This window comes from Sciurus carolinensis, chromosome 8 (assembly GCF_902686445.1).
Source record: "Sciurus carolinensis chromosome 8, mSciCar1.2, whole genome shotgun sequence".
In the NCBI taxonomy this organism is placed as follows: Eukaryota; Metazoa; Chordata; class Mammalia; order Rodentia; family Sciuridae; genus Sciurus; species Sciurus carolinensis.
This window is the reverse complement of record NC_062220.1, coordinates 35,690,853-35,711,654: the sequence shown is the minus strand read 5'-3', so window position 1 is coordinate 35,711,654 and position 20,802 is coordinate 35,690,853. Positions and strand designations below refer to the sequence as shown.

The following is a 20,802-nucleotide window of genomic DNA, read 5'->3' as shown; positions in this document are numbered from 1 at the left end:
TCTGTTTACTTTGGAGGCATTTCCTGTGGATGGAACTTAGAAGTATCTGCTCTGTCCCAGCACACCAGTGGGCCACACTCAGAGGCCCTATTGTTCACCAGAATTGACCTGGGGGGTGCTTCTTGGGCAGAGCATGCAAACAGAAACTCTGGAGCCCCTCCTCTTATGAGTACCTCCCATATAAAATACAGGCGCCAGTTAAACTGGAATTCTAGATCATGTCAATTTATTTGCTAATTCTTGTCACCCTATTAGACTCCTGTTTCCTCATTTGCAAAAATGTGGTAATACTGGTATCTAGCTCTTAGATTTGCTTAAAACCTGATGCATATGTGCACTCTAACTAGGGTAACTTGTCCAAGGTTGTGCACAATACCAGGGTCAGTTTTCTGATTCCAGAACCCTGCGCTCCATAACGCCTCAGTTAAGGTAACATCTGTAGCTAAGAATTCCTAATGAGTAGAGTGACCAATAAGAGTATTAACCACCATGTTAAAATGTGAATATTTTAACAGGTGCCATATGTTAATTTTTATTATTAATAAACATTCAGGAAGCTTACTACATCATATCATACTTAAGGCTAAAAATGAAATTCAGAGAGATAGAAATTCCACAATTTTCCTAGTAGATCTACTTTGTATGTCATTAATCAAATATATTACAGAAGGTATGAACTTTATTCTGTATCACTCTCTCAAAGTGGACTCTAGAGAAATTAACAGATGCATAAAAATTGAACTTGAGCATTTAAGTCTTCTACATTGTGCAATGCCTTTCTCTTGCCTTTTCAGATACATCTAAATGTCACTGGATGGTATTTCAGACTCTCCAGATCTGGCAGAGACTCACATTTCCAGTCTCTTTAACTCTCTCTTGACCTCTACCCCAAAGCCCCCATAATTCCTAACTTTACGAAGTACTTTCAGCTCCTGTGTCATTATTTGTCATACAGTCCCTCAGTCTGACAAGCATTTCCCTGTCTCAGTCATACGAAATCTTCATCTCCAGCTTAAACGCCCACTTCTTTTGTGACACATCCTTTATCTCCTTGGCTCACTGGCCCTTTAACTGATTTTAACACAATGCCAGGTAGCATAGTTTGTCTTGTGATTATGCCGCACTTGTCTCCCTGATTAAAAGTTAGTTTCTTGTGGTCAGGGGCTTCTTGGTCTCATTCTTTTCTATATTTGTCTTAATACCAAAAATGGGTGCCTTCCCCAAAGTAATTTCTTAATAAATTATCTGTTGAGCCAAGTTTAGTCCAATAAACTAATATTCTCGAGGAATAGCACTCAAGAACTTGCTGTGCTATTAGTTGACATTTTTGTGAATCCCCCAAATAAGGCGAACTGCTTCACGCATGCTTACAATGACTAGCAATTATGCTTTCAACTTTAAAACAACTTCTTCCTTATTGTTAAAAATGAATAGACACTCATTTTATAAAATGTGTGAAGACACACAAAGGGGAAAAAGTAATCAGTAAAACTACCTTTCAAGGGTAGAAGCTACTGTTCCTTCTTTTTACTAAATATTGAAATATGCTTGTTTTTCTTAGATTCTCAAGAGAGGGAGACAATAAGGAAATGTAGACAAGTGCCCACAGCAAACATAACTGGGTTCGAACCCTCAGTCAACATTTCATGATTATAAGACCCTGGGTTACTGACTTCATCCCTCTGAGGCCATTTCTCATCTGAAAAGTAGAAACAGTAATACTACTTTTTATTCCTATAAGAGTTTTGGGCAGATCCTATCATACAACAGTTGATGGTACTTTATATATTAGAAAATAGTATCTGCCTGTTTTTACAAATATGTTGGATTGTACAGAAAATCAGTCTAGGGACAGATGGAGCAATCGAATTGATTCCCAAGTAGCAGTTCACAATGATTTGTGCCAGACTTTCTTGCCTGAATTACAAACCACTGTCACTTCAATAAATGGGAAAGGAACTAGATTTTACTGAGCACCTACTACATGCCAGTTTCTGGGTTATTTGCCTTACACTTGTCTTCTCATAGACCCATACTTTATCTTTTTTATAGTACATATAAAAACAACTGAATTCAGTGAACAAAGTCACTAGTATTGCAAGATTTTATACTAAAGTGGGTCTCATCTCAAATGTTATGCTCTTTCTGTTTTCACTATAGTAAGAAACGCTTTTTGAAGAAAATATTTTATGTAGTTCTTTTATTATGGAAATTTCTAGAATGATTAAATGGACAGTATTTAATTGGGTTCATGGATTATTTTTGTACAGATTCTCTTAGGGAAGTTTAAGAAAGTTGTGATTATTTCATCTTAGAGTAAAGAGTTGACTAATTTAAAAGCCCTTCATAAACTCATGAAAGGGAACAAGTGGTGGATATTGGCCAGGTACCATTTGCTTGTAATTTAGTTAAGCCTTCCTTAAAATATAATTTGGAAGTTTTTGTAGCATGGTTTCTTTAGAACAGCTGGGGGAAGCTGTGGAATTTCCTTTTTGAAAGAGTGTATATTTTCAAACCAGGTAGACTTATCTTTTTGGTTCTATTTGGAAGTGGATTACTAGACTCAATCAAAGATGAGTCTCAAGAGAACATGAAGGGAAAAAAGCTCTGAATTCCGCTAAAATCGTGATTAAATTAAACCATATTAGAGCATAGAGGATCTAAATGATATTACAGCACAGAAACACATGAGGGTGCTCTAGCCAACCGCTATCATAAATAAATGAAAGTTTTCAAGTATTGGGGGAATTAAGAGGGCTGGTGTGAATGGCAGTGTTGAATTCCGACTTTTAGCATTAGCTAAATAGAACAATCTTGGAATAGACAGCTCTTCTTTTAAATGTGTTGGTCTTTCCACCACTACCACTCCCAGTTTAAAAAGTAGAAGATGTTCATACTGGGCCATTTGGAAAATACTAAAAACTACAGAGAAGATGAAGAAGAAAAAGGATTAATGCTACTGTCAGTCCTGGGAACCTGGTATTTTCTAGAGCCAGGCCCGTTGGAGGCATAGCTCAGGAGGGCTGCCTTCAAACATAAGCCCAGCCTGTTCTCATTTTGATTCCACAGACCTTTTGCTGGTACGAAGGGGGAGCAGGGACTGGGGGTCTGATGACCGCAAGAAGAGAATTAGAGACGCATGTTTATCTCAATACATTTACTCTCATTAAAGTTCATATTCACTGACATCATGCATCTCCTTGAAAAAGTCTGCCCACCCACCATTAATTAAAGCCACATTTTAAAAAGTCAGCGTGTGCACTTTTATTCCAATCAAAAGTAGCCTCCTAAGTTTTGCAGAGTAGGCAGGAGAATATCTGAGGTCTGACAGCTGTTCACCTCTACACAGTGAACAATCATGCAATTTACATTAAAAGTTGTGTTTATTCAGGGTCTAGAATATCATAGCTAAGATCTATTGTATTGAAGAGTTGAAACAGTCATTATCTAATGACCTATTATGCAAAATTAACATTTATTTTGATAAGTCATGATTCTTTTGGATACCAAATGCCTTTATCTTTCCAAACAGAGAAATCTAACTATATGCCATTTGAATAATTAAGCAGCACACTCCCATCAAAGACACCACACTTTATAACTTGTATGTACACTATCAGTGTCAAAACAAAGGTCAATACAAATTATTTTTTATCTAAACCATTACACAAACAGCAATTACCAATAGTTGTAGGATTGCTCAACCATAGTCTATATTCTTGGCAGTAATCACTATAAGTTCATAAATTCATGAAAATAAGGAATGTTGATTTTCAAAGTTCAAGAAAGGTACTATTTGTAAACAGTTCAGGCCACACTCATTTTACTCCATCTGCTAAGCAAGAGTTCTTTCGTTCCAACTTCTTTTAAATGAGATTTGTTCTCTCCAGGAGCCTAGTAAAAAGGTTTCCATCCAAACAGATCTGCATTCTTTTCTATTCTTTTTCCTATTAAAGCTCCCCCTGGGGGCCTTTCAATTTTATGCTGATTTTTCTTTATATATTAATATCATGCACATTTTTATGTTGTGTTGATAAAAGACAAATTATGGTTATCTCTTCCCATTGGCAATCAGATTATTTTATATTGGTTTTGACCAAATATTTGTTTGCTCAGCCAGTTTATACCTTCTACACAAAAACCTGAAATGCAGTATTCAGATTCTCTTCTGATTCTAGTCCTGCCACCACATAGAAAAACAGATCGTCAATGGATTGGAACATTGGCACTGAAATGGTTTAATCCTTGGTCAAAACATCTCTGGACTAGGAGTCGCAAACCTGAGTTCTAGTCCTGACTTTTCTATTGACTCACCTGGAGGGCTTCAGTTTCCTCATGTAACAAATGGGTGTTAGAGAGTGACTACTGACCAGACACAGTCCAGGAGGTGTGTCAGAATGAAAGAATAAGGAACAATGTCTTCCCCTGGTCCTCTTACTCTTCTAGTACCAGAAACCACAAAGTGGGACTTTTATGAGTTGGAGTTGGGTCTGGCTCTAAAAGAGTATCCCTGAGTCCAGAAGAAGCCACCATATCATGCCTGAGGAATTACTTTCATGATAAGTCTGGGAGAAGATGGTCTGGGTCTTGATATCCCGTAGAAACAAACATTGGATGTGCCATTACTATGTGGAATGAAGCAGTATCCTAACCCACAGAATATATCTCCTGCCGGATGATAGTATCCAGAGGGACCATAAAACCCCGGACTCAACATAATCCAAAGCAATGGGTGGACTCCTTCAGCTCAGCTGTGGGAAGGAAGGTGGGGTGTGGGTGGGAATCTTCCAGCCCAGCTGGTGGTATTCCTGAGAACAAACAGGTCTGGACTGGGGGAGAGTGGGAAGTTGTGACTACACAGCATTTTATCACTCTAGGAAAGCTTAAGATAAGCTCTAAGTGACTCATGCGACCGAAGCCGGCCTCAGGAGCATGGCTGCGTTTCCATACCTTCCTGCCGGCTCTGTTGTTGTGAAGATTCATCAGGGCCCGGGCATCCTTTCCTTTCCTTTCCTTGGCATCCACAAACGCTCGGGCAAATTTGATCCCATAGTCAATGTTATCACTGCAGCCACCCCAGTCGAAGGTGCCCTTGCTGTCCTTGGCGGTTCCCTTCTTCTTGGGATCGCAGGAACAGGATTTTAATTCTCCTTGGCTACAGGCCCTGGTGATGGCAAATACAACTCCAGCTGAGGAGATGGCGTAAACAAAGGCAGATTCCCGACTACCTGAAACAAAAATGCTTTTCTTAAAAGTGGTCTGGGAGCACTAGTCCTGAATTACTTTCATATGGTGGGTGAATTTTTAATCCTCTGAGGGCCTCCTACATCCTCTGCCACTGGACAGAAAGGTACCAGTATATTGGAAGGACACTTTTAAATAGCCAAGGCTCTATTTGAATATGAATCATATCCATGGTCAATGTAGACATCTGTCAGGAAACTCTTCTTGAATACAAATTATAAAAGAAAGAGAAGGCCTTGCCCAGCTCCTGATTTTAATGAATTTTGTTCACGTACATGCCCAACATTCACCTAGAACTCTAGATGTTCTACAAGAGTGGAGGGGGGCATCTCTTGCCTTAGTTTCTTCATCCATAAAACACAGTCTGAATCCTACAATTCTATCATTCATTCCATCATTCAGCTGAGTATTCATGATATTGCAGCTTCCCTAGGAATAAAACCTTCTGAGATGGGTGCGGTGGTCTGTGCTTGTCCCAGTTACTCAGTAGACTGAGATGGGAGGATCACATAAGCCCAGGAGTTCAAGGTCAGCCTGGGCGAGGATCAAAACAAAACAAACCCCTTCCAAACCTCCAGGCATTACCAAGGACACCCATATGCATTTAAATTACAGACACTAAAATACTGAATTCAAAGAAATGGGGGGGCTGAGGTAGGAAGAGAATTGGGGCAGTAACCAGCCCCTGGCGTTAACACTGGAGAGCTTTGGCTTGACATCAACTTTCACAAGTAATTGAGAGATTGTTGAAGGCAATATGCAATATCCTTGAGTTACATACTATGTCTAACTATTAAGGTGAATTTACTTTCTTCTGGAACACCTGCACTAATCACTGGTATTGGGTAAAAGACAGCGAAAAGCTTTTCTTTGGTTTTTCTGGAAGGAAACAAATTTACCGCCTATAATTAGACTTGGGCAAGAACCCTTTGGGGTGCTTTCTTAGAATTGTTCTTTATTAGAGCGTAGGCTACTTTCACTTACAGGCTGAAAGGGACATATTTCAGTGCAATAACTACATTAAATTATTTTAATAATCTGTAGTAACTCATAACACGGTGTTGTGGTATAGTGACAGATATAAGGCTCTTTAGGGTCCGTGTGCACCTCGTTTTTCAAGTGGAGCTGTATTTCATTGTTATTAGCATGCCTTTTTATTAATGGTTGCTGCAGCAAATATATTAACAATCAAAATAGAAGCTGGACGAACTAATGCCAATGCTAGGCAGAAAGCAGAGAACCATTTGGCGATTCAATATGTCAAGACGAGTGTGACTTTTTGAACCACACAGCTGGGAGAACAAACCACCTTTTCGCATTGAAGCCCTGCTTGTTTCCGTTTGTCATTCAGTGCTAAAATTTATTATACATCCCTTGCAATATTCGCTCTGCTAGTCTCGTTATTAAAAATAAGGAAAACATACCTACAGCATATTAAATGGCACTTACCTCAGCCTTCAGAAAATATCTCCCCCAAACCTCTAACCATCAAAAAAGGAATCAGTCGTGCCCTATAGCTAAGTGAAATCAATTAGCTGAATATTTGCCATAGGTAGCAGGTTGTGCTCCCCAGAGAGGAATGTGTGGTCATGGGAGCTGTTTTAAAGAGTCTCAGCTCATATTATAGGGATTGCAGATATTCTAAGTGGAACTGAGATGTTGTGTTTAAAGGTGACTAATAGATGCAAATGTGGCTTAATTCAGATAGTGGCTTTTGGATACATAAAATTTGTATTATACCCATTTTAAAGTTTAGGAAAATATCTTGTTTATAGTTATCCCCAGTCTGAAGCTTGGTTTTGGATTTAGAGTCTAGTGTCCATGTTTAGAGACAGTCATAAAGGGGAATTCCTAAATACTTAATGTATTTAGCACTGTTCTTATTTTTTAAGGAGAAAGAAGTCATAGGAAGTAGTCTTTTAGGGGAAAGGAATGAAAGCTGTGGATGATCATATGTTAGCGACCAGAGAGTATTTTGAATGCAGTTAGAGATATACTTTCTAGGAGCAGAATTCACTCTCATGTAACCTGCAAACAATCACATTAACTTGTTGGTTAAAAGGAAAAAAAAAAATCACAATCTGATACATTTCAGAAATCATTTCCAAAGGAAAGATATCACCTTTCTGAATATTTGTGATTTATTATTCAAATATATTACTAAATGGTTACATGTTTGTTTATGTATTTAAATAAAAATTTAGCACATTGACTGACTTTTCATTTTACCTCCAGATGTAGATATGGCCTTAAGATGTTTTCAGTTAAGTGTTTTAGATGAATCACTAAAATGCTATGTGTGAAATAGTAGCACATTTCAAGAGTTGGCTTTGTAACAAAACAAATTTTGATCTTGGGCCTCTTCTTAGGAAAAAAAAAATTCTCTTTAAGGTCATCACAAAATGCAACAAAATCCAAATCTAAATAGTGATATTTGTACTTCTTCACGAGTCACTATTGAAGTATCTCTCATTTGGGGGTTGAGATAAATCATTCGATGTCTGTGAAGTACATAGGCACAGTTTTCATTTGGGTTGGGAGATTATTCCCTGGTAAGGCAAACCCTAGAAGCTAGAGTTTCTTGAAGATCATGGGTTATTCTACTCTGTTTTAAAATTTTCGCTTTGGCGTTTTGGGTTTTGGGTTTTTTTTTACATTTATAAGGATGAGAACTAATTATCTTTTGTTCTTGATGATTATTCTAGAATTCTGGAGGTATATTCTAAGAAAATGTTTGGGTTTTCTCTGCCCATGACTACTAGCTGTTGAAAGAATAAATTACAAATATTCCTAAAAATTGTTTCATCTTACTCTAGCTCTCTATAGCAGAAGAGACAAAAGTTCTCCATTTTCCATGGTCACGGGCTATTTTAGTAACTCTAATGTTCTCCCTATAATGGCACTGCATTTTGCCTTTCCTATCCATCTGGGAGCACATTTAGGGTTTCCAGAGAAGAGTTCTTCACAGCTCTAAGATGTAAATTTCCCTCCAAGCAATTAATGGTAAAAATCTTTGGATAGCCTCATTGGAATTTCATGATTATTTCCAGGATCAGTTGCTTTAAGCCAAATTCAGTCCTCCCATAACCAACACAAAACCTCACTGACAGTCACAGAAGTTTGCATACATTCTGGGAAGGAATCTGGCCTTCCATGAAGAATGGGAAGAAACTCTTTGTGGCTGAGGGTTCGAAGTTCTGAGTACTCTGGCAAAGCATCTGGCCTCCTCTGAAGGAAAGCTGAAGGAGGTACAAGTTGAAGTCTCTTGTGCACCTGAGGCCTTAGAGTAGGTCAGAGTAGATCTATTTCTTCCAATTCTCACCTTGACCCTCTTAGCAACTCTACAAAGTTTTTTATGAATGAATCACCAGCTTTGGCAGAAATACCATCTTTGGGATCACAAATCAAAATTGCTTCCTCTGATTTGTGATATAAAGGGTTTCTTTTTTCTCATATGGAGACATCCTAAGTGAGAACTGATCATTTTTATAAATAAGAAGTACATTCAATTCGAAATCATTGGAAAGTGGTTGTGGAGCACTTTGAAAATAAAAAAACTCCTGCATCTTAAACAGAGCCTGAAAATAATATATCCCAAGATGACTTGTCCTAGATATTTGCAACTTTTCTTTGACAAGGTCCAGCACTTCAATTGATTCACTGGTGAGCTAATCTAGGTGAAGTATTAAAATTCCATGAAGCTGAAATTTACTATTATCCTTTCAAAAATTTGCGATGTCATATCGAAACTCCAAAAGGAATGCAGAAGAATATAGTTCTTAAACTAGAGAATAAAATTGCAGAATATCGCAGTAAATTAACTTTAGGGATACTCTAAGAGTGAGAGTACTACGCCCTTGGGGGATTTTAGAGACATTCAGTTATGCATTTGGCCTCATAAAACCCTGGGGCTGTGATGATTGCATGATAGAAACACCCTGTGTTAAGCATTACCAAGTGCACAGCCCAGATGAGCTTCTTAGGAATGGGGGCGGGGGTGGGCAAAAACAAGTGTACAGTTCCCTTTTTGCTGGGGTTTGCATGTAAACTTTCATGTTTTCTGTCTGATTTCCCAATAGTAAATGAGCTATGCTACTTCCTGGAGAATACTAATAATGCCAGGTTAATAGATGGATATATTTAAAAGTAAAATCTGATTTTCATTTAGTGTTCTCTGATTGTGTACTAGCTAGTTAGCTACTTTCAATATTCAGAAGTTTGAAGAAGTTTATTATGTAATTAGATAATGTTTAAGTCTCCTACTAAGGAAAAAGAAATTTATGTATTCATCATCCTCCATAAATAATCTTACTGACTAAAATGTAGCTGGAAAATAACAGGTGCTCACTCCAAGTTCATCCAGTCACTCACTGTAATGAATGAATGGGGCCTCCTAGCGAGGTGCCAGGAATACAGGCTAGTCTCTGCCCTTATGGAATTGACAATCTATTGAAAATAATGTCTAATTTGCATACAGAGCAACCCACTTCTGAGTAGCCAAATTGAAAGGTCAAAAGAGGTGAGGTGTGATTTGTCTTTGTTTCTGAGAAACATTTTCAATGTGTTTTTTGGTAATGATGATAATCTATGGCTCATAAAAGATTTGAGCATTCTACCCTGACCTGCTCAAAATTTTCTGGAAAGTTCAAGTCCTGAAAGGTAAAGGACAGAAGTGGAAAGAGTCCTGTGGCTGCTGCCTCCCATCTAGAGACAAAATCTGAACCCGGAGGGACAGGCAGGGTTGAGGTGATAAAGAGTAAAAAGACGACAGCCTGAGGCACTCCATCCTACATTAGGACTGGCATCCTCTAAGGCTTTAGACAAGTTCCTTGATTTCTCCAGGCCTCATCTGTAAAGTTAAGCAGCACCATCCCACAGCACAAACTGAGTGAACAGGACGCAGGAAAAGACGAGCAGGACCTTTGAAAGACCAAGTGAGGGCAGAGGTGTGTAAGGAGGAGTCCACAGGGCTGGGTGAGGTGGGGGTCAGGGATGGACTTACTTCGAAGCAGGACCCTGCCAAAGAGGCTATGATCCCTGTCCAGGGTGTTGCAGTTCCAGCGATGCTGGCGGAACTGGTGCTGGCACTCTGCTGTCCACTCAGCCACACCCAGGCCAATGGCACGCATCACATCTGGGTGTCGGTGGCACAGCTGTCGCTGGCGGCTCACCAGGCCTGGCACATTGTCACACATCACCCGGGAGGAGCCTCCTGTAGCTCTCATGTACCTGTGGGGAACCAACAGAGAGGTGAGAGCAACGTGAACCGTCAGGTGAGGCTCAGTGTTCCCCAGGAGATCAGATTTTAAATAGGGATTCCTTATCCTTTTGGTAATATTAGAAAGCAAGGACTATTTAGTTTTCATCAGTAGGAAAGCAGGCAAGAGAAGCATGGTGAGTGATGTGGAAGCCGCCACCAAATAGAGTGGTGACTGTCTCTTGGACAGGAAGCAGGGATCCATCAGATGATGCTTGGGGCAAGGTCATAGAGGCAAGGTCTGCAGTTGGGAAGCTGAAGTGGGGGTGAGGGAGAGGCGGTGGTCTTGGGAAGAACACATCAGAACTCCTTCCAAGAAGGCTCTCCTCTCGGTGACAAGGTGTGTCTGGACTTGGCCCTGTGAGAAGCCCATCTTAAAACCTCCTTGCTTCCATTCATTTGACCTAATGTCTTATAAACCATCCATATCTGTCTAATCAACACCTGCTGGGGTCTATGTCGCACTGCGCTCACACACATGCCACTCTTTCCTTACTAAAAAACCCCCTTTAAATATTTCCAATTTCTAGCTCTCTTTGGCTTGCATAGAAAACCTTTGGAAAAAAGTTCTTTCTATTGTTATTAAGGATACTAAATGTTTGGAAGAAGCAAACAGTGTTATAGCTCCATAAAGTACTTTTTGAAAAGAAACTTTAACAAAAAATTACATCATCATCCCTACCCAGATGTTCTCTATTAGTTGTGAAATGTTTAGAAAGGTACCTTTTATATAAACCCAAGCTGCCATAGGTGTCTTTTGAAGCGATCAAACAAGGAGAATGTCTTTTTCTTGTATTTTCATTATTTTATATGATCATAAAATCGTTACAGCTGTGACTTCCAAAAAATATATTTAAGTGACAGCTGAGAGACAATGTGACAAAATGCCTGAGCAATAAATAATGTTTATACACCCATGGAAACAGAAATGGTCATTTTATTGAAAAATGGTCAGTCTGATAAATCAATCTTTGATCCTATGTCAGCAATGTCAAGGCTAAACGTCTCAGTGCTCAGAATGAGCTTAGAAAGGAATTGAACCCCTCTTCCCATCAGCACTTCTCCTTGCCCCTTTGAAGAACTCCAGGGTCTTCCTAAAAAGTTCCCTTCTTTAGTCTTTCATTTGGCTGACATTCCTTACTATTGCCGAAGCCTAGAAAATAGCCCATGATAACCAATCTTTCTGAATTGCTATTTTACGTTTGTTCTGAAACTTTTCAAGTGCAGGGAAGTTAGAGAGCTCTCAATTCCATCTTTTTCCAAGATCAGCAAGTGCAAAGATAGGGAAGTCTGGATAAAGCGAAGAATCTATCTTTAGTACTTTTAAGGATGCTAAGAGTTGTTACGGGTCAACATTCCATCATTATGCAAAATAAACAAATCACAGATCAGCATATCAACTGCTCAACAAAGGACAGCAGCAACGTTAGTCTCCCGGGTGACAGTTTTGCACAGCATAACATCTTAGACACCATAGGGTTAGTAGTTTGCATCAAGGTGATAGTCCCTACCTGGAGGCAGCAACATGTTCTTCTGCCTCGCTGGGGTGAAGCATCAGGAATGTGGAAGGACGGGAAATAATACAAAATCACACGCTTTGGGCTCTACAACCCCTGACTGCCTGAATTGATTTATCTTGAGGCAGTTTTTTGAGGACGCAGTATGGTGGGGAGGTTGTAGTTTTCAAGATGAAGTACACACACACACACACACGCACGCACACACACACACACACACACACACACACACACGCCTGTGCTAGAGTCAGAGACCCGGCTAAGATAAGAACTTGGCCGATTTTTGTCACTCAGCTATATCCAAATAACCAAACATCAGGGATCTCATTTGAGGGGCATGAGATATTTTGGAGTTGTCAAAGCTAAAATGGGTTTCTAGAAAACCGAAGGAGTCAGCAATAAGAGGGCAGCAATGGGGGTTCAGGCCGAATCTACAATTGCAACGGCTGCAAGGAAGCATGGACCAGAGGGTCTATGTGACCAGTGCGGTCCCCACTCCCATCTCCAAAAATCCAGTCCGCGTCCCTATGAATGCATAGACTTACCACCATGAAGAGCTGACCTCAGGGGTGAGCCAGGTCAAGAGCAGAGGGAGCCAGAGCCAAATCCCACAGAGACGGGCGTTCATATTAATCCCCTTGAGTCCGCATCAGGTCAGACTCCGTGTGCGGGCGCCATGCGTGCCCCAGCAGAAGCGCTCAGCGCCGGGAGCGCCTCGTCACGGCTGCCGGCGCCTCGCCGCGCCCCCGCCCCCTGCTCGCTCGCGTCTGCTGCGAGTGGCGAGACTCCCTGATAAAGTTTCAAAAGACGAGCCCAGGGAGCGATAAAGGGCAGCCCGGGCCGCCTCGCCCACAGCCCAATTCCCCAGGCACAGCGAGCACAGGCAGTGCGAGAGCTCTGCGCGCCCCTGTCCGTTCTCCCCGCGGAGCGCAGAGAGGGGGAGCTGCGCCAGGCGGGGCTGGGGGCACCAGGCTTTGTACAGGGGTGGATGAAATGATGGCAAGAGATGTCTGGGAGTGAAGCGAGGCAGGGGAGGAGGAACACCTCTGCGTGGCTGATAGCACCGCGGAGGCAGGCACCTTTAGGGAAGCTCCCTACCGAAGAGCATCAGTGGGCTCCAGTCGCAGAAATGTGCTTTCCAGATAGGCGAGGCTACCCTCAGGCAAACAAGTCCCCGATGAGGGGGAGGTAAAGGAGATTGCTGTGCACAGGACTTAAGAACCCAGAGATGATTTTCAACTGATTGCTTCTCTTTTCTCCTTGACACTGGGAGGAAGAGAGCACTTGGCAAATTCGGAGCTGCCTTGTCTATAAGGGGCAAGACTGGGGAGGGAGGGACTGAGCCTCTGGGAAATGAAGACCTATAGTCTGGATTTCTTGGTGCTGGGAGCTCGCAGGGAGAGGAACCGGGAGGGTTCCTGACCTTCGGAACCTCACCCAGCAGTTTTGGCCAAAGTGCTGGGGAAGGTGCGGTTTTTACGCACATCCAGCTCCTCCCAGGCGCTGCAAGCGCAAAAGATCACGTAGGGAGGACCCAAGGCAGCCAAGCATTCACCAGGGGTCTACGCCTCAGGTTGGGTTGCACCTCCCACTGCCCAGGTGCTCAGCCCAGGTGCCTTGCGGAGGTAAAAGCACCCTCGATCCTGGTCCCTGAGTCCTGTAGAGGCCAGAGGGGGCTTGGCCCATGGGTGGAGCATCTTAAGCAGCATCTGGCTTGCAGCCCCGTCGTTTATCACCGGAAAGGAAGGAAGACCAGGAACTCGCAGCGGCCCTGAACTGTTCCATTGCTCTTTTCCTGGGGCGGGGGACCCACCACCCGCCTGGGGAGCGTGCCCTAGGGAATATGGAGTGTGTATGCGCGCCCGTGAGGGCGGTGGTGCCTCATTGTTCGCGGTTGGGGTGGGGGCGTCCGGATAGGAAGGACAGGGGTGGGCGGGCTCCCCCCCACCCCGCCCACCTCTTGGGCCAGGACAGCCAGAACGTCAGCTCTAGCCCAGAGCTAGCGGGCCGACAGGCTGGAGAAGGCGAAGCCCAGAGATGCCAAAAACCTGAAAGATGCTGTCATCGCCACCCCCTTCCCCCACTCCGGTCCCTGGCAGGTCCGGCTCCTCCCAGGCTGACCCAGATACATCCCAGTTTGGGTCCGGAAAGGGAGGGGAGGGAAACAAGCACCGCGCCACCCACGACTGGGGAAGAGCAGGGCTCTGCGCCAGGGCCGCTCCATATCGCTGGGCTGCGACCCAGGGGAAGTTCTGCTCGGTTTGTGCTGGTCGCAAGGGCGGGGAGGTGGGCACGTTTCTGTTCAGTACGTGTGCACGCCGGTGGGGGAGGGGCATGGGGCATGATAGCGCCAACCTGCAATACCTTATGTACTTCGATGGTGACGCTCATGAGACTCCTTCCTCGGTGAAGCAGAGGAATAAGCTAAAATTTACCTTCACTTGCTTTCGTCCCACAGTTTCTTGAAGTGAATCCAAGCACTGGGACGAAGAGATGAGATGGTTGGTCCCTGGGGAACCATAAGTTGCCAAAGTTTTACTTCTAGCAGCGAATAAAGCAGGGGTGTGAATGTGTATGTTGGGAAAGGTAGGCAGCTATATGCTTCTCTTATGGAGAATGAGAATTTAAACGATTAGAAACTCCAACTCAAAGTTCCACCCATCTGAGCACATCGTGTCCTCACAGCTCAGAGGTGTTAGAAATACATGGAGTGTTACCATCAGCTTAGAAGCCCTTCCTCTCCGCCCAGGGAATTATTGAGGGAGACCTGCCCTTCAGTTGATGGTGAGGCCAATGTAATGACCTAAACCTGAAACAGATCTCCTGGAAAAAGAATGGACCATTCTTAAAGCTAGTTAAATCTGCTCCAAAGAACTTCATCTCGGGACAGGTTGTCCTCAGAACTACCACAGGTCTTGCAGAGAAGAAATCAGTTTGGATGAAAGGTAAAAGACTGAAAAAGTTCAGGAAAATCTAAATCCTGATGTGAAAAAGGTCCACCCAAACACCCCTTCCTGACCTGTCTAGAGGCAGTCTGGACCAGATGACTTGTCTCTTCCAGATCTGTGATTCCATTTCCCTCCCTACTCCACCCCTATTCATTTATGAGCCATTACTTAGCCCCATACAACTTCTGTTCCTACCCAGAAGTCTTTATTCCCTTCTCATCTGCACCTATTCTCTTTATGTGTCCTTTGAAGATGGAGTATTCACTAGGAGAGGTAGTTGAGAAATGCTCAGAAAAAATAGGAAGAAAGAATGACATACCAAACCTCACCCCTTTTTCAATGAAAACTACCAACCTAAAGAAGAGTTAATAAATAATGAAGCAAATTGCATATGACTTCAGCCTAGCTATAGCAGATGATGAGGTAAGAAGGGTTCAGAGTTTCTTTATGAATTTAATATATGATTTATTCTTCAATGAGAAATGTCAGACTTGACTATAAGATTCACTTACAGTATACAGAACCCAATTCGTTTTTTGGAGATTCATGTTAGTTTGCTTGTAACTTCAATATAGTGTTGTAGCCAAATGAGTCAGTCTATTTTCTTAGTTAGATCCATTGTTTGTCCAATCTCCCAGGGCAGAGAAAGAGAACTAATTTACTACCAAACCATCTCCACCCTTTAAAAATGGAGTTACTTCTTCAACCAAATAGTCATTTGTCTTTCATTCTGAACTAGTTTCTTCCTAAGGCAGTAGGAAGAAAGTACTGATTCAGTATAGCTACTCATTAACCAAAGGAAAAGTTCTAATATCAGCCATTTTAATCTAAGTGTGCATTTAAATTAATGTGCACTGAAGACTTTGGTTTCCAGCCCTGAGAAAGTAACAGGTATCCAATTTGTTCTACAGAAAAAGAACTGTAAAACAGGGCAAAACTATACGAGGCAATCTTTTCAGGCATTGGACAGCAGGCAGCACATGGCAATGATCCTCAAGAGAAAGGGAACACATGAGGTGAGTTCCATAGCCAATCCATCATATGTCCTGGTTTTACTGAAGGGCACATTTGGTTTTGGTGTGCAAACATGTAGAACCCAAACTGAGCAGTAGTCTCAGTTGAGGAGGGAGAGAAGAATTTGAGGCTGCTGAAATGGCTGAAATTGGCAGAGTAGCATTTTTGCAAGTAGGTAGCTATGAAAAGTGGAGCCCCAAATACCTACATGGAGATTCAGCATGAGTCCTTGGGCAAGAAGTGGGCTTCATATCATGGAAAGACTTTGTAAGGCCTAACAGATTGCTTGCTGCATGTCATACAGTGTTAAGAGACACTGAAGTTCCAGCTTAGCAGGGTAGAGACCTCATTGAGCACTTTACTGATTTGGGTGAGATAACAGAAAAGCCATGCCTTAGTATAAAAAGAGTGTCATAGGACAAAATTAAAAATCTTGTTTCTTCATATCACATGCCCTAATAAAGAATAAGAACAATTGTACAGGACAGGGGGATTTATAAGAGCAAAACACTTAAAGAAGACAACTTAGCGGGCCAGGCTTATAGCTCAGCAGTAAAGCACTTGCCTGGCATGAGTGAGGACCAGGGCTTGATTCCCAGCACCCAAAACAAACAAACCAAAAAACAATATGGACTCTCTACCCTGTATAATTGACAATAAAAAATTAGCAGATATATGAAAAACTCAAAGAAGGTAACCAGTACTCAAGAGAAAGCAGTCAATGGAAACTGGCTATGAGATGGCCCAGATGTAGGAAATGGCAGGAAAAAAGTTTAAAGTAGTTATTATGACATGTTCAAGTATTTAAAAGAAAAATGGTCAGAGTGAAACAAATAGGGAAAATTTTCAGTAAAGAATGGAAGTCAAAAGAAACAAGAAAATTCTAGAACCAAAAAGTACAAATAATTTATAAAATCTGTACTTCTAACAGTATGGTATTTAATTTGAAGGACAGAGAGAAAACTTAATAATAATTAAATAATCTCAGAAATCTGTGGGACAATATCAATTTGTATGTATGTATGTATATATACAAATATATATGGAATTCCATATTATATTCCAGAAAAAAAGGGGAAAGAAACTGGAGCAAATAATGGCCATTTCTAGAAATAATGCCCCAAGTTCATTCAACCTGACAGAAAACAAAGTTGTAGATTTAAGAAGGTCAAAAAACCCCAAGGAGAAACTATTGAAAGTATATCACACCTACATACTTCATGATCAAACATTTTTAAAAAACAGAGATGAGAAAAATAAAGCAGGTAGAGGAAAAAGATGCATCAAATGCAAGGCAACAAGAATATGAATTATAACTGGATTTTCATCAGCACGATGGAAGCCGGAAGACAATGCCATGACATTTTTTAAATGATGAAAGAAAAAAGTCCATAAAGAAATACAAAATCAGTAAAAATGTCCCTTAAAAATGAGGTGGTATTAGTTTGTTGATTCTTCTTCCTCTTAACTAGGGAATTAGGACTGCACTTCATGAGCAGGGGCAAAAATGAAAGAGCAGCTTGAACAAGATCAAAAGCAAGCCTAGAAAAGATCAAGATAAACCATGGGGACTCTATTTGCAATCCAAATAAAAATGCTACTTGGAGGATCATAGCACCATTCAGGGGCTCCTCAAACTTTGATTAATTATATCCAATTGAGGGGGTCTGGGGAGATAGCTCAGTTGGTAGAGTGCTTGCCTTGTAAGCACAAGGCCCTGGGTTCGATCCCCAGTACCCAAAAAAAAAAAAAAAAAAAAAAAAAAAAGTATCATCAAAAATTATATCCAATTGAACAAACCAACCAACCCAAAAAAAAGACTCGGTGGGGGGGGAAACAGAAAAATAAAAAATGTACCTACAGGTAATTTACAATTCCGGTTTTGTGAAAGAAATCAAAATAACTAAAATTAAAATTCAAAAATTAACAAGAGGGGCTGGGGTTGTGGCTCAGTGGTAGAGCGCTTGCCTAGCATGTGTGAGGCACTGGGTTTAATTCTCAGCACCACTGAGAAGGTCCATTGACAACTAAAAAATATTTTTAAAAAATTAACAAGAAGAACAGATAATTTTAACAAAGTGTTGGAATCCATACAGAAGACTAACATAAAAATCCAGAAGCAGGGAGAGGGAGGAAAGCAATGACTGAAATTACAAATTAGATAGACGGGTTGAGGAGCTACCACCTATAATCAGCAGAGTAGTGTACTAGTATCCAGAAGAGATGTCAATGTTAAGTATCCAGAGAAAACTTAAAGGATTGAAAATACAGAAAATATGATTAATATGATAGAACAAAAAGGCCTGACATAATGGGAGATCTAGAAGAAGAGAAGAGAAAAAATAGGACTACATAAATATTCTGGGGAAGGGATATTGCCAGTCTTGACTTCTATATGAATTGTAAAGATCCTCCCTAAATGAAGACAAACAAAAGGTTTCAAACAAAAAGGTGAGAAAAATCCATTATTAGCAGAGTATGAGTAAGTAGACTGAAGGAAAATGATCCCAGATGGAATTATGGAATTGCAAGAAGGAATGAAGAACACTGGGAAAGGTAAATTTGTGGAAAAACACAAAATAATAATGATGACCAAAACAATGATTTTAATATCTTTTGAAGTTTAAAACATATAGAAGAAAAATAGATATCATGAGCACAAAAAGCAGCAGTAGTTTCCAATTCCAGGTGAAATGGGATGTCTCTCTTACTAAATATAACCATATGACTTGGATAGAACACATGAAGACACTCTTTCAGGACTCTGAAAAGCCAAAGGTAACAGGTGGATTGGGAAGACTAAAATTCCAAATATTAAGGAATTGTAGTGAGTGTCCAAGTTTGTTTTGCCTCTGGGATCATATAGCCTGGACACTAGGTAGTCAAAACTTTCAAGTGGAAACCTGGCACAGAGAGAGAGAGACCTGTAGAAGAGGTATCCAGAGAAGTCTCTAGTTTTGACTTAAGGATTTGGAGAGGGTGTGATAGAGTGGGAGGAATCCTCAATTCTTTTACATTGCAACCCTCCTGGGCAGGCCTGTGTTGATGTTAACAGCAGTGACAATGGTAATACTGGGGGTCTACAGGTGCCTAACATTTTGAGAGATGGGAAAATCTCCAGGGGAACTGTGTTGTAGGAAGGTGGAACATATTCCATGGCCATGTATCCAGACATGGGTACAGTCACAGGAAGGATGTGGCAGAGTGAGATAATGAAAGCCAAAGTTTCTGGCTGGAGCATTTGAGAACCAGAAGTGAAAGAGGAGTCCTTGAACCAGAAAAGTATCTAGGAAGTCATGGAGAATTAGAACCTTTAGGAAACAATCCTGCATTGTTGTATGTGAATTCCTGTGCTTACTGTCTAAGCTGTGTGTATGGGGATATGCCTGAAGATCATACCAAAGACTTTGAGAATGGAACTGTAGGGATAGACCAACACCCAGGTCCTAGAGAAGCCACTAGGTTTTATGCACATCAGAAAGTCATGATATTATTGCAAAGGCTTTTAAAACTGAACTAGAACCAGAACATACAGAGGCTGGTGGGAATTTTCACCCTTAACCCAACTGGGTTGATGGTATGTTAAAACAAAAATTTCAGCATTCTCAACAGGTAAGATTTAAACATGACCTAGAGTCTCTTCGCATTCTTTTCCAAATGCCCAGGATACAATAAAAATTATTGGCGTGCACACACACACAAAATAGGAATACGCAACTCAAATAAGATAACCAAGAGACACTATTGCCTAGATAACAGATGTTGAAATTTTCAGACTCTATAGCAGATATTAAAACTTTCCAGGAAATAAGGATGAATACTCTTGAAAGAAACAATAGAAAGTCTCAACAAAGAAATATAAGATGGAAAGAGGAAACACACAAATTTAGAATTGAAAAATATACTAACTGAAGCACTTATTTCACTGGATAAGGTTAATGGAGATAACAGAGGAAATAATTAAATTTGAAGACAAGTAAATAGAAGCTACCTTAACAGAGAGTTAAAAGAAGAGAATGAAAAAGCAATGACCTCACAGATCTCTGGAACAATACCACAAGATAAAACATGTGTCACCTGAATCTTAGGAGAAGAGGAGATTTAGTCCATTCAGTAAGAAAATAATTTCAGAAATAATGCTTAAAGCGTTCCTAAATTTAGCCAAAGGCATAAACTACAGATTCAAAAGTTTAGAAAATCTGTCATGGTGGTACATATTGTAATCCCAGGTACTGGGAAGGCTGAGGTAGTATGATTGCAAGTTTGAGGTCAGCTTGGGCAACTTGGCAAGACTCTCTCTCAAAGTAAAAACTAAGAGCTGGGGATATAATTCAGTGATACAGTGCTACTGGGTTCAATCCATAGTACTGGGGGAGAGGGAGCTCATAAACCTTAAACAGAATAAACTCAAAGAAATCAATGCCAAGACTCATAACAAAATTACCAAAAACTAAAGGCAAAGTCAGTATCTTACAAACAGAAATAGACAAATAATGCAATACTTATGAAGAACAAAGGAGAAAGATGATTTGAATGAGTTCAGATTTCTCAAAGTGGAAGAAAAGTTTTTTTTAAAACACTGAAAAAAAGAACCATGAGCCCCAAATTTACATTCAGTAAAATAGCTTCATAAATGAAAATGAAATAAAGACATACCCAAATAAAGGAAAACAAAGAGAAATCATAGTTAGCAATCCTATTCTAAAAGAATTGCTAAAGGGTATCTTCAGAAAGAAGGGAAAGGATACAAAAAGGAAACCTGAAGAATCTGGGTGAAGAATCTGGTAAGAGAAATGATAGTTATAAATGATGGGTGATATAA

The 20,802-nt window shown here is 40.9% G+C and overlaps 1 protein-coding gene across 1 annotated transcript in view; it reads right to left on the bottom strand.

The window, feature by feature from the left end:
- The window catches only part of Wnt2 (Wnt family member 2), a 44,764-nt gene extending 31,710 nt beyond the window's left edge, over positions 1-13,054 (bottom strand). The window contains exons 1-3 of the mRNA XM_047559877.1: positions 12,564-13,054; positions 10,247-10,473; positions 4,951-5,228 (exon numbers count right to left, since the gene is read on the bottom strand). Coding sequence (XP_047415833.1) covers positions 4,951-5,228; positions 10,247-10,473; positions 12,564-12,646 — 588 coding nt within the window. The 5' untranslated portion in view covers positions 12,647-13,054. The remainder of the gene's footprint in view (positions 1-4,950; positions 5,229-10,246; positions 10,474-12,563) is intronic.
- Between the last annotated feature and the right edge of the window lie 7,748 nt (positions 13,055-20,802).